This window comes from Chaetura pelagica, unplaced genomic scaffold, assembly GCF_000747805.2.
Source record: "Chaetura pelagica isolate M959 unplaced genomic scaffold, ChaPel_1.0 scaffold213, whole genome shotgun sequence".
Lineage (NCBI taxonomy): Eukaryota > Metazoa > Chordata > Aves > Apodiformes > Apodidae > Chaetura > Chaetura pelagica.
Window position 1 is genome coordinate 1931574 of NW_009952597.1, and position 12384 is coordinate 1943957.

The 12384-nt window shown below is 51.4% G+C and overlaps 1 protein-coding gene across 1 annotated transcript in view; it reads left to right on the forward strand.

The window, feature by feature from the left end:
- Positions 1-12384, forward strand: part of MPRIP (myosin phosphatase Rho interacting protein) — a 72039-nt gene that overhangs the window by 53235 nt on the left and 6420 nt on the right. Inside the window, 4 exon segments of the mRNA XM_009993706.1 lie at positions 330-446; positions 10175-10322; positions 10896-11013; positions 12178-12337. Of these exon segments, the coding sequence (XP_009992008.1) occupies positions 330-446; positions 10175-10322; positions 10896-11013; positions 12178-12337 (543 nt within the window).

Sequence of the window (12384 nt, forward strand, 5' to 3'; positions counted from 1 at the left end):
AGGAATGAAAGGGATGCAGGCATGGAATAACCAGGAGTATGGCCAATCTGAACCAGGCTGGGATTTGCCTGGGTCATGCCTGGCACGAGCTGGTGCCGTTCCTCCTTTGCTGCAGTGAGCTTTAGGAATTAAACTAATGCCTAACTTAGTTCTGTCAGGGGGGAGGGATTTTTCCTGGCAAAATTAAATCCAGATCCCCGAGCAGAGCAAAGCAGTGGTGCCATCAAAAACCCTGTTCATTCTGCTCTACGTCCCCTCCGAGCCACTTGCTCCTTATGGCTGACCCCCTGCCCAGTCCCTGGACCCTGTCTCTGTTCGTGTCCCTCCAGCTGGAGCAGAAGCAGAAGGAGGCCCTGGATCTCCTGGAGCAGAACCGACACCTGCAGGACCAGCTGAAAGTGGCACTGGGCCGGGAGCAGAGTGCCCGGGAGGGCTACGTGTTGCAGGTAGGAGAGAGAAGTCTGTCTTCCTCTGTGCCCGAGAGGGACCCTGGTGGGTTTCAGTCCAGGGTGGTCATGAGGGCATCCTGGTTGATGCAGAGATGTACACCACTGTGTGGGCTCCGAGAGATTTGCAAATACTGCTGATTTTTGTAGCCTTACCAGGACCATCTGCTTAACAAAACCTCTCTTTGGGGATGCAGTTTACAGAAGATAGCATAACCTGCTGGTGTCCCTGAGGGAAAGCAAAACACAGCCACGATAGACAGGTGGAACCTCAGCAAAGTTCACCTCTGATCCATCCTATACTGTGTTTGCCTGTGCAACAGTGATTTCCCCCTTTCTGTGCCCCAAATATTCCCCTCAGGCAGTGGGGTGAACAAAAGTCTTTCTAAGGATCTTGTAGCCCAGCAGTTGCTCCGGGCTGGGAAGATTGTAGGGCAATTACATGGGCAAACACAGACATGCAGTAGTATATCCCAGGCCCATTCCTTGCTTCCAGAGCAGGATTTGCACTGGGACAACTTGTTGTTTTGGATCACTTTGGTGGTTTCTTCTGTTACAAGATGCCTTTCCTCAGCAAAATGTGTTTTGGAGGTTCTGGCAAAAGAGAAGAGAGAGTCTCTTGGAAAGCCTTACCTCCCCTCCTCCAAACAAGACTTCTTCTGGGAGCATCTGTACCCAGAGGAGCCAGGACACCTGCAGGGCAACCTCTAGCTGCTCTCACTGGTCCATAGTCCTGTTTTGTGCAGGCACAGCATTTTGACCTGCTCAAATCTGTTTGGCCAAATGGGGTCTAGAGCAAAGTGGCCACACGTGGCTGCAGGCTCTGCTCCCAGGGCAGCAAACCCAGTGTTGGTGCTGCTCCTTGTGACCTTATTCCTCATGGGAGAAATTCACCCCAAGAAGTTGCACAGGCAGCGGAGCCAGCCCAGGTGGGGGAACATTTTGCCTTCCTTGCCAATTATCTCCTTGGAGGAGTTATTAATGCAGTTATTTCTGGAGTCCTCAAGCTGACAGAGCCTGCTTGGAGGGGTTCCATTTTCAATTGGCAGAATTGGAAGAGAATTAACTCCCATATCCCAAAGGCATCTGACTTCCCTTTACTTAGAGCCCAGAAAAATCAGAAAATGGGGCTAAAAGCTGAATGCTGAATCTGCTGTCAGACTGGCCATGTTGAAGTTGGCTGTAGTGCCTTGATTTGAGGAGGAGGGGCAAGAAGAGAAGTCAGCAGAAGAGCTGAGCAAATCATGGCTGCACTGAAAAGTGACCCAATCTATGAGCTAGAAATTGGAGAGGGTTTTTGGAAGGGTTGGAGGATTTTTCTTGCTCCAGTCCAATTATTCTAGGGATTTCCCTTATGTTTCCCTGAGACCTGAGGGATTAAAGTCCTGTTGCAGAAGGAAGTAACCCCACCAAACCCTGCTGGGGGTGGAAGGAGTGGAATCACCAGGAGGGAGGTGGTTGTGCTGCCCCAGACTTACAGGCAAACATCACAGCATTTTTTTGGACAGACGCTCTGAATTTCATGTGTCCCCCACTTCCATCATGCCCAATTTTGGAGAGGTTCCTACATTGTCCATGGGGAGGGATGATGGGGGAGCCTGATTGCTGCCAGCCCATCCCTCCAGAGCTGCGTGGGGGACACCAGCCCCTCCTTCGCAGCATGACAGATCCTGTATGGACCCCCAGGCAGAAGGACACTGCACACAAGGCAGCTGCTGAGATCCCCGCCCATGCATGTGCCATGCACCGAAGCCTCTCGGGCCTCGTGTAACCCCTCTCCTGCTCTGAGCTTCCTCGGGATGGGGCACCCCAACTTTGAACCCTACTGGGCAAAACATCTGGGGCTCCTGCTCCTTTGCAAACAGACCGGAGACATTCCCCGGCTCTGGGCACAGTGGGTGGGAGGGGTCACATACTAACCTGTCCTGGGCGGATGTTCTTGCATGTTTTTTGGTGTAAAGCATGAAATTTAACTTAACATAACTGAGTGTCACATCTGTGGGCTTTCCTTATCAGCAACCAGAGTACAGCAAGGCAGGCCAAATTCCTAGGCTTAACGCTGTGCTTCTCTTGCCTCTTCCTGTCTGTGTATTTTATTTAAAGATACATAATTTCTGTCGCCTTTTGCACGACCCTTTCTGTGAGTTTTCTCTTTGCATGCTACATTGCTTTGGTTTGAATCTCACAAAGGTTGGTCTCTTTTATTTTACATTCTCATCACACCTGCTCCCTCCCTTCACTTGTCGGGCTTTTTATTTTTTGTCCTTTGTTGGTTTGTTTCTTTTTTGTTGCAGGTAGAGAAATTAGATCCTCCCTAGCCTTACCCTTTTGCATAACAACATCTCTTTAATGCAATGAGCAGCCACTAAGCCCTGTGACAGCAATGACATCGCCACGCCAGCTCTCCTGCCTCCCTGCGTTTGGGTGGGATGTGATGTCATTTGCTGTTCCCTCACTTTTCTGTCGTTGCTTTTGGTCGGTAGGACTGTGTTACCTCAACTGTGCACTTTTTGTTTCCCAACAAAACAAACCAAAAAACCCCAAAACAAAAAGCAGTTCCTTTCTTCTCCACCTGTTCCCATCCCCTCCTCCTCCTCACCCCTTCCTGTTTTTCTCTCGTCTGTTCGTCTCTGTTTTACTGCTGGTGTTTCTTTTTCATTGGTTTTTTTTTTGGTTCTATTTGATTTTGGTTCAGTTTATTTTTTATTTTCCTTTTAGCCTGTTACTGTACAGCTGTTTGGATGTTATGGTCCATGTTTTCTGTGACTGGAAAGCAGTTGTTGCTCATTCAAACAAAAAAAAATACAAAACAAAAGTTGGTTAAAACGTACCAAAAATAAAAATAAAGTGCCAAGAACAAATCATCCCAATTGGAGCATGTGGGTAGGAGCCAAATCGCTGTGAGGAGCTTTTCCATGGCCTGCCTGGCCAGAGGTGTGACACTCAGAAGGGAGAGCCAAGAGTGTTACTAATCTAGTATTTAATCAATTTTTTTAAGACCGAGGTGGCCGCCTCGCCATCAGGTGCCTGGCAGAGGCTCCACAAAGTCAACCAAGACCTCCAAAGCGAGCTGGAAGCCCAATGCCAGCGTCAGGAGCTGATCAATCAGCAGATTCAGTCGCTGAAGCGCAGCTACGCCGAGGCCAAGGACGTGATCCGGCACCACGAGGCCGAGATTCAGAGCCTGCAGGCGAGGCTCAGTAACGCGGCGGCCGAGCTCTCCATCAAGGAGCAGACCCTGGCCAAGCTGAAGAGCGACCTGAGGAGCGAAAAAGAGAAAGCCAAGGAGCAGCTGGAGGAGTGGCAGCACGGCGAGGCCGCGCTCAGCTCCCAGCTGAAGGCCAGCGAGCAGAAGCTGAAGAATGCAGAGGCTCTGCTCCTGGAGAAGACCCAAGAGCTGCGGGACCTGGAGATGCAGCAGGCTTTGCAGAGGGACCATCAGAAGGAGGTGCAGCGGCTCCAAGACAGGATCGCGGACCTGAGCAGGCAGCTGAATGCCAGTGAGCAAACACGGGTCCTCATGGAGGAGAAGCTGCAGAAGAACTATGAGGCTCTGCTGGAGAGCTGTGAGAGGGAGAAGCAGGTTTTGCTACGGAGTCTGAAGGAGGTGGAGGATAAGGCCAATGAGTATGAGAACCAGCTGCAAAACAACGAGCAGCAAATGGAGATCCTGCAGAAGGAGAAGCTGAGTGCAAAGTTTGAAGGCAGCGAGCTTGTCCACCAGCTGGAGGAGCAGCTGATGGTGAAGGAGGCCAGCATCCAGAAACTTGCAGAGCACATCAAGGACCTTGAAAGAGAGAGAGATCAGATCAAATGTCGGTTCCATGAGCTGATGAATCAGGTCGCAGAATCGGATAATGAAGTCGCGAAGCTGCAGGCGAAGTTGAAAATGGAAGAGACCAACTACCACAATCTGGAGCAGTCATTTGAGGAGGTGTCAGATCAGTTCCAGGGTGTGCAGAAGGTGCTGAAAGAAAAAGAAGAAGAGCTGAGACATGTGAAGGAAATGCACTTGAGAATTGTGGAGAAGAAGGATCAAGATCTCAGTGAGGCTTTGGTTAAAATGGTTGCTTTAGATAGCAGTTTAGAGGAGACTAAAATAAAGCTAAAGGCCAAGGAGGAGGCTTTAAGGAAATTAGCTAGTGTAGGCACAGGCCCATGTGCTGAGGAGGCAGAAGACCTTGGCTCCAATCTTGAGTCTGATGAAGGTCAACTGGGGCAGCCTCTGCAAACTCAGGATGTCCTCCCAGCTCTGACTTACGCACTGAAAGAGGAGGAGGAGGAGGAGGTTCTTGAGACCACCCAGAGGCAAGCAGAGGAATTTGGTTCCCCATCGAAAGTTGTGGAGCTCCAAGACCAAGAGTTGGTTCAGAAAGCCTTAGCAAAGCCTGATGTAGGAATCATGGGAGCCAAGAGGCAAAGAATCCGTTTCTCGAGCATCCAGTGCCAAAAATACATCCATCCAGATGGGTCAGAGAAAAACTGGACAAGCAGTACCTCTTCAGACACAAGCCAAGACAGATCACTTTCTGAAGAAAGCATGTCATCAGAGCCAGCTCTTGGGTACCCGTCATCAGGGACAACTGACTCTGAGACCTATCTCTCAATCATCCATTCCCTGGAAACCAAACTTTATATTACAGAGGAGAAACTCAAAGATGTAACGATGAAGCTTGAAAGCCAGCATGGCCACAATCAGGAGACTCTCATTGCCCTCCACCACCAATGGGCCAGCACAGAGTCTCAGCTGAGGGAGCAGCTTCAGACCAGCTTGTCTCAAGTCAGTGCTTTGATCTCACAGCTGGAGAGCGAGAGGCAGGAAAAGTTCAAGCTCATAGAAAATCATGTTAGTGAGCTGGGAGGTTTCCAGATGAAAAACGATCAAGCCCTGACTTGTTTAGAGAAGTGCAGGGAGCAGCTGAGATCTTTGCCCAGATCAGACGAGGAAAAAGAGGGTGATTTGTTCCTTGTTACTCTGTCTAGCATGGAAACAACCTTACTGAACGCCATCCAAGCCTTGAGAGGGGCGCCAGACCCATCGGAGTATCAGCAGAGTGAAGGTGTTATCACAGGAAGACCTGCTTCAGAAGGAGGCTTTTTGAGAGAAGAGGAGCGTGTCTCCAAGGAACAGCAAGCAGAAGTGTTTGACGCCGGCCAGCTGAGATGGCTTTCTGAGAGAGTGGCATTCGAGGCCTCTCTCATCAACCAAATAGCAGAGTCTTTGAAAAATGCAAGTTCTGAGATATCTCATCTTCTGAGAGAGATCCAGGGAACAGCTGAGATGGTTTTGTTGGAGCCAGCAAATGTTTCTCATACAGAAGTCGACCTGGCTGGTGTCCTATCTAGGAAGCTGGTGCTGGAAGGAGAGTTCTGGAGCCAGGTAGAGGAGCTCAGAGTGCACTTGAGCACCAGAGAAGGAGAAGCTGAGGGCAAAACAGAAACAACAGGTTTGGGCTTTTCTCCATGTTTTCTCAGTGCTGTAGCAGATGCTACATTGATCAAGGCAGAACTTGGGTTTGTTGCACAGAAAATGAGAGAATCTTTTCATCAGAGATTAAAAACAATTGAAGAAGACCTCCATAATACCAAAACAGCTCTCCAGCAGCATAAATGCATGTTGGAGGAGATCATCAAAGCGTACAGGACTCCTGATTTTGACAGAGTTATGCACCAGATTTCTGAAGCACTTGAAATTCAAAAAGATGCCTCAGAAAGAACCCAGATCTCCTGGGATGGGAGCTGTCTCCAAATGGTGCCAGGTCAGGAATTAGCCAAGGCAAAGGAGACTGGCGGCCTGCTGGGCCATAGTAGTGAAGCTCTTGTTTCCATTCAGGAAGATCTTGCCCAACAACTAAAGGACAAATCAAATGTTCTGAAGGAGATATCTGTTGCCTTACTCTCTCTGCCTCCTGAGGAAGCAACGAGAGACTATCAGAAACTCCTGAAGATATCTCGGAGTCTTTCATATCATCCGTGCATGGCAGACCTGGAACGATATTCCTCTTTGTTGGTCCAAGATGCCATTCTCCAGGCTCAGGTTTGTTATGCTGCTTGCAAAGTCCGACTGGAGTACGAGAGAGAGGTGAAGTCCTACAAGGAATCCTTGCAGAGCATGGATGTTCTCTGCCAGGAGCGTGTGAAGACGGTGTCTCTCCTTCGAGATGAGTATGAGGACTTGCTGAGGAAGCAGCAGGGTGAGTATGGTGAGGTGATTGCCATGCTGGAGCGGGAGAATGCCGACCTCAAGGCAAAGGTCTCCCAGCTTGACAGTCAGCGAAGGCTCTTGGAGGAGGAAGAGCAGAAACACAGCAAGAGCCTGAGTGAACTGCAGGGACGGTATGAGGAGGAGATTCGAAATGTGATAGAGCAGCTAAACAGGACAGAGGATGCTCTGAAGGCTGAGAGGACAGAGGGCCTCAACCAGCTGGATGCCATCGTCCGTGACAAGCAGAACATGGAGCGGTATCACGTGGAGCAGATGCAAATGCTGGAGGACAAGTTCCAGGCCAAGATCAAGGAGCTGCAGGTCATCCATGGCGAGGAGCTGCAGGCGCTGCAGGAGCACTACAGCCAGAACCTGCAGCGCCTGCAGGAGACCCTGGACGAGTACCAGAGGCAGCACCCGGAGGTGTCCCCCGCGGCAGGCCCGGGCGGTGGGGACACCTGGGTGGCCGATGAGGTGGGTGGCACTGGGCAGGGCCCTGGCAGTGACCTGGACTCCATGCACGGCCTGAGGGAACGTATCCAGGAGCTGGAGGCCCAGATGAACGTCATGAGGGACGAGCTGGAGAACAAGCACCTGGAGGGGAACGCTTCCACCTTGAGGGAAAAATACCAGAAAGACTTTGAAAACTTAAAGGTCTTGATACGTTTAACCCTTTCTGCTTTCTGCTGCTAGAGTGTACGGGAGGGTGTGTTTGGTCCTGGGGTTTGCTTGCTGAACTGAGGGTGGTCCCCTGAAAGAGCCACCATGCCCAAGCATGGCCCAAAGTGTGAGAAAGACCTCTGTAAAGCACAGCATTTCCCTGTTCTCCATGCTGGGGTGTTCTAAATGCATTGCTGAGGGCTTGGTCTCAGTGGGAGGGTTGATGATGGGAGGCAACCTCCACAGGTAGAGGGAGGGTTTCCAAGTAGCTTGACAACTTCATGTTGCCCTTCACTCTGAAGACCATAGCACTTCTTCTCATACCTGAGGTGCACATTTGGCTCGTGACTTCCCCTTAAAAGCATTCTTCAACTCTGTCTTTCCCAATCTGATCAAATCTCCAGTCTGATCAAATCTCCAGTCTTTCTCTGCTGCCCTCAAAAATGTAAGATGAAATGGAAACTCAGTGTTCCTGGGGAAGGTCACTGCAAACAGATGCCAAGTTCTGCAGCAAAGCAGAGCTCCTCTCCGTGAGGGGAATCACCCTGGTGTTGCACACCAGCAATTCCTCATGCAACAAATGGTGCACAGTTGTGGGGAACCCAGGCAAGGTGCAGGAAAACCCAGTGGCAATGAAATGCCATCGTTCAGGTTGCTCCACCAGTCAGAACTGGCTATAAAACGAGCTTGAGATGGCACAGTGAAAGAAACTTCTTGAGTTTGGAGTTTTGTTTTCAACCGGGGAGAATATCCAGTTAGGAAGTGGGTGTAGGGCAGGAGAGGACTCCTGGCAGCACCCAGGGAGACCTCCAGGGTGAGCAGGCAGACAAGAGGGCAGCAGTGCTGGCTGCAGGCAGAGGCTGTGCCTGTGGTTTCATGGAGCAGTTGTTCTTCAGAGTCTGCAAAACTGTGAGAGAGTTTGCTTCCAGCCCTGAGATCCTCAGCATGCACTTGGGCTGGGGGTAAAGCAGGACTCAGCTCCAGCTAAGAGCTGGTTTTAGCCTGGAGAGAGCGGTAGTTCTGCTGCTTCCTCTCAGGGCTGAGTTGGGTGTCCAGGGGAAGGGCGATGTGATGTGTTCACTGAACACCATCTCCTCCATCTGAGCCCTTAGGAAGGAAAAACTCTTAATTGAATCCCCCGCTCAGGTCAGCAGGACACCCGGTCCTGTGCGTTGGACACCAAACGGGTGTTTGTCTTGGGGGTTCTTGCTTTGGAAGAAGCAAAAAGGCCAGAACCACAATAGAAGCTGGAAACTAACAGCAAGCAATGAGCCTGAGCTCCTGCCTCTGTTTTCAGCTCTGCTCTGCCAAAACTTGAAGCTTCCCTGGCAGAGAGACAAGCAGGACCTTCTGGGGAGAGGGGTCTGGGAGAGCAGGGTGCTCCTCTGAAGGAAGGAGGGGGACAAACACCAACACAGAAATGTCCCTGGGTTAGAAAGCTTAAGCAGGCGATTGCAGACCTGCCCGATTTACAGGTTAAAATGTGCTCCATTCTTCTCTTCTGAACCTGATGGAAAATGTAACATCAGTAACATGAGAGACTGGTCTGTACACATCCAAGTGTCCTGGGTTTATGGCAGAACATTTGCAGTACATCCAATACTGAGTCTGCAGCCATAGCTCTGGAGGAGCCGTCACCGTGTTCCTCCAGCATTAGAGGGGTAATGAAGAATCCTGCTTTGTGCCTCTCCATAGGCAGCCAAGTCCAGACAGGTTCTGGCACAGAGTTGGGAGTTTCAAAATAAATTTTAAAAAGGCTGAGAAAATGAAGAATGCCTGAGGATTCAGACTGAACATGAGGAGTAAAAGCACCAGGGCTTAAAATTGGGCATCAGAGTGGCTCAGGTTACAGAGCATTAGCTAATGAAGAGAAGCTGAGGAGTGTATGTGAGTGCGGGTCAGTGGGTCTTAGACTGTTGTGAGCATTTTTGTCACTGGGGGAGTGAACTTGTCCCACTCAAATTTCCCATGGAGTCCCAGTGGTCTCTAGGTGACAGTTCTCAGTTCCTGCAGAAAACATGAGTGTGAATCAAGAAGAAATCCATTGAAATCCGGAAATAAAACCAGCAGGTAACAGTAGGAGGAAGAAAAACCGGTGCAGTTGGCTTGGGTTGCCCCCAGATGTCTGATGGGGCTCGTGCATCCCTGGTGTGTTCCCCTGTCCAGCTTGTGGCTGGGGCCTGCCTGTGGCTTTGCTGTCCTCTGTCCTGCAGCTGTGTGTCCATCCAGGGTCCCGATGCGCTTGGGGGGTGGACGGGCTGGTGGCTGAACTGGAAACAGGCTTTTGCATTTGTCCCACTGCACAGGCAGGAGCAGGGGCTGTCCCTGGAGCAGGACCGGGTTGGAGTTCAGGATCTCACCAGTGGTGTCTCCTGACTTCCCAGAGTGCCGTCCCCATGTCCTGACCTAAGTTCACTCCTAGTAATTCAATTAGCACTTAATTGCCTGTGCAGCATCTGAAGTGATGCTTGGTTGGGTCCTGTTGCTGTCACGAGTCATCTGCTTTCCACCCCAGAGGTGGCCTCATGAGATCAGGCATTGCAGAAGAGAGCAGAAGGGGCACAATTGCTTTTTGTTGTTGGTTTGAACTTATATTTGCATTCCCCAGTCGAGTCTGACCCCAGACCTATCCTGTCCTTCCCTTTCACTGGAGCTGTCATGGGTCAAGCAGCTGCAGGACAAGCTTTGATCTTGCGAGGTCCATCCTTGGCTGGCTGCTCCATGGCTGGGGAGGGAGAAGAACCCCAAGATGACAGCTAGGTGCCCACCTATCTGCTGGCACTTGGCTCCTAGCAGGCTCACTGCTGCTGTTACACTGGCCCCACACTCCTGAGTCAACCCCTTCCCCTCATCCCTTTTGCAGGCAACATGTGAGAGGGGCTTTGCAGCCATGGAGGAGACACACCAGAAGAAGATCGAGGACCTGCAGCGGCAGCACCAGCGGGAGCTGGAGAAGCTGCGGGAGGAGAAGGACCGCCTGCTGGCAGAAGAGACAGCTGCCACCATTTCAGGTATGAGGACGTGCCTGTGGGTCCTTGGTGGTGGGGCAGCTCCACGCTGATGGGGTGGCATTTACTCTGGTGTGGAGGAAGGAGCAGAGCGTGGGTTGCAATGAGGGCTGGGTGGGGATCACAGGGAGATGGGGAGAGACTGGTGGGACATATGTTTTGGATGGAGGCCCATCTCAGAGTCCTTCTCCAGGCCTGGTACTCCCTTCCTTGGCTGTAATGTGGTCTGATCTGTTTTCTGTTCCATCTCAGGCATTAGTCATTCCTGTGGTTAATTTCTCGCCAATTCCACACTGAATTAATTCCTCAGTGCCCCAGGGAGTTTTAAAAGGGCTGGAGCCCAGGGTCTCTGCATTAGGAGTCCCACAATCCAGGAAACAACATGTGAATTGGACAATCCTTTGGAATCTATTAAAAAAGTGGGATTTGCACAGACTGGAGGGGCCGCAAGACAGTGGGAGGTTCGCTGGGATGACTTGGGATGACTTTTAAATGACAAAACAAAACAAAAACCTCAAAAAACCTGGCCCTTGGGTGGAGTGGTGCTGGATGCTGAGGCTGTGCTGTCCCCCCTAGCCATCGAAGCCATGAAGAACGCTCACCGGGAGGAGCTGGAGCGAGAGCTGGAGAAGTCCCAGCGCTCCCAGATCAGCAGCGTCAACGCCGACATCGAGGCCCTCCGCAGGCAGTACCTGTAAGGCCATTGTTGTCCTCCGTGTGTGGGTTTCAGCAATGAGTTAGGGGCAGAACTGTCATCTTAGGGACCTATGGCTAAGAGACCTGGGGCTGTTCAGTCTTGAGAAGACTTAAGTATCTGAAGGGCGGATGTCAGGAATGGGCCAGTCTCTTTCCAGTGTTGCCCTGTGATAGGATGGGGGAAACAACACTAAGTGACAACATGGGAAGTTCTACCTCAACATGAGGAGAAACTTCTTTCCTGTGAGGGTGACAGAGCCCTGGGACAGGCTGCCCAGAGAGGTTGTGAAGTCTTCTTCTCTGGAGACTTTCACGACCCATCTGGATGTGTTCCTGTGTGATCTGCCCTGGGTGTTCCTGCTGTAGCAGGGGGGTTGGACTTGATTATGGTCATTGGTCCCTTCCAACTCCTGTGATTCTATGACCTTGTCCCTCTGTCCTGAGCCAGCTGTGCCCATTGGAGACTTCTGGTTGCCTGTAATATTTCAGGCTCCAGGTCAATGTCCCCCGACTACCCAAATTCAGCTGCTTGATGATCATCAGAAGTAGCAGATGCACAAATGTGGTGCTGCTTTTCATGCAGCTACCGTGGGAAGGCTGCTCAACCAAATCTAACCAGGCAAGGAGAAAGCTCTTAGCTTTTTGTGGCCAGGCTGTCATATAATCACAGAATGGGTCGGGTTGGAAGGGACCTTAAAGATTATCTAGTTCCAAACCCACCGCCATGGGTAGGGACACCTTCCACTAGTCCAGGTTGCTCAAAGCTCCATCCAACTCACCTGGGAGCTGAGCAAAACAGCCAAGCAGCTTTGTCTACCTTCATGCAGCTATGGAAGGTGTGTAAATGTGCAAATACACCCGGTCCTGAGTGCCCAGAGCAAACCTGGTAGATCTCAGTGCAGTTTCTGGAAACATGAGGAACTCCTGCCATTTAAACTCCTAGAGAACAACCTTCCATCCCCTTTGCTTCCCAAGCACAGCTGTGCCAGGAGAGGGAAGTGCTGGCTGGCTCGGGCTTGAGGTTTTTCCCAAAGGGGGTGTGCGAGTCCTTGTCCTCAGTGCTTAGATCCCTGTTGGGGTGTCTGGGGTGTTGGAGGAAGAGTGGGCACGGGGGTGTTTGTGTGTGTGTGAGGAAGGCAGAACCCGCTGTGTGTCTCTCCAGGGAGGAGCTGCAGTCAGTGCAGCGGGAGCTGGAGGTGCTTTCGGAGCAGTATTCCCAGAAGTGTTTGGAGAACGCCCACCTGGCGCAGGCGCTGGAGGCTGAGAGGCAGGGGCCCCGGCAGTGCCAGCGGGAGAACCAGGAACTCAACGCCCACAACCAGGTGAGGGTCCCTGCCGTGCAGGGCCTGACAGGTGAACACCCCCCCCA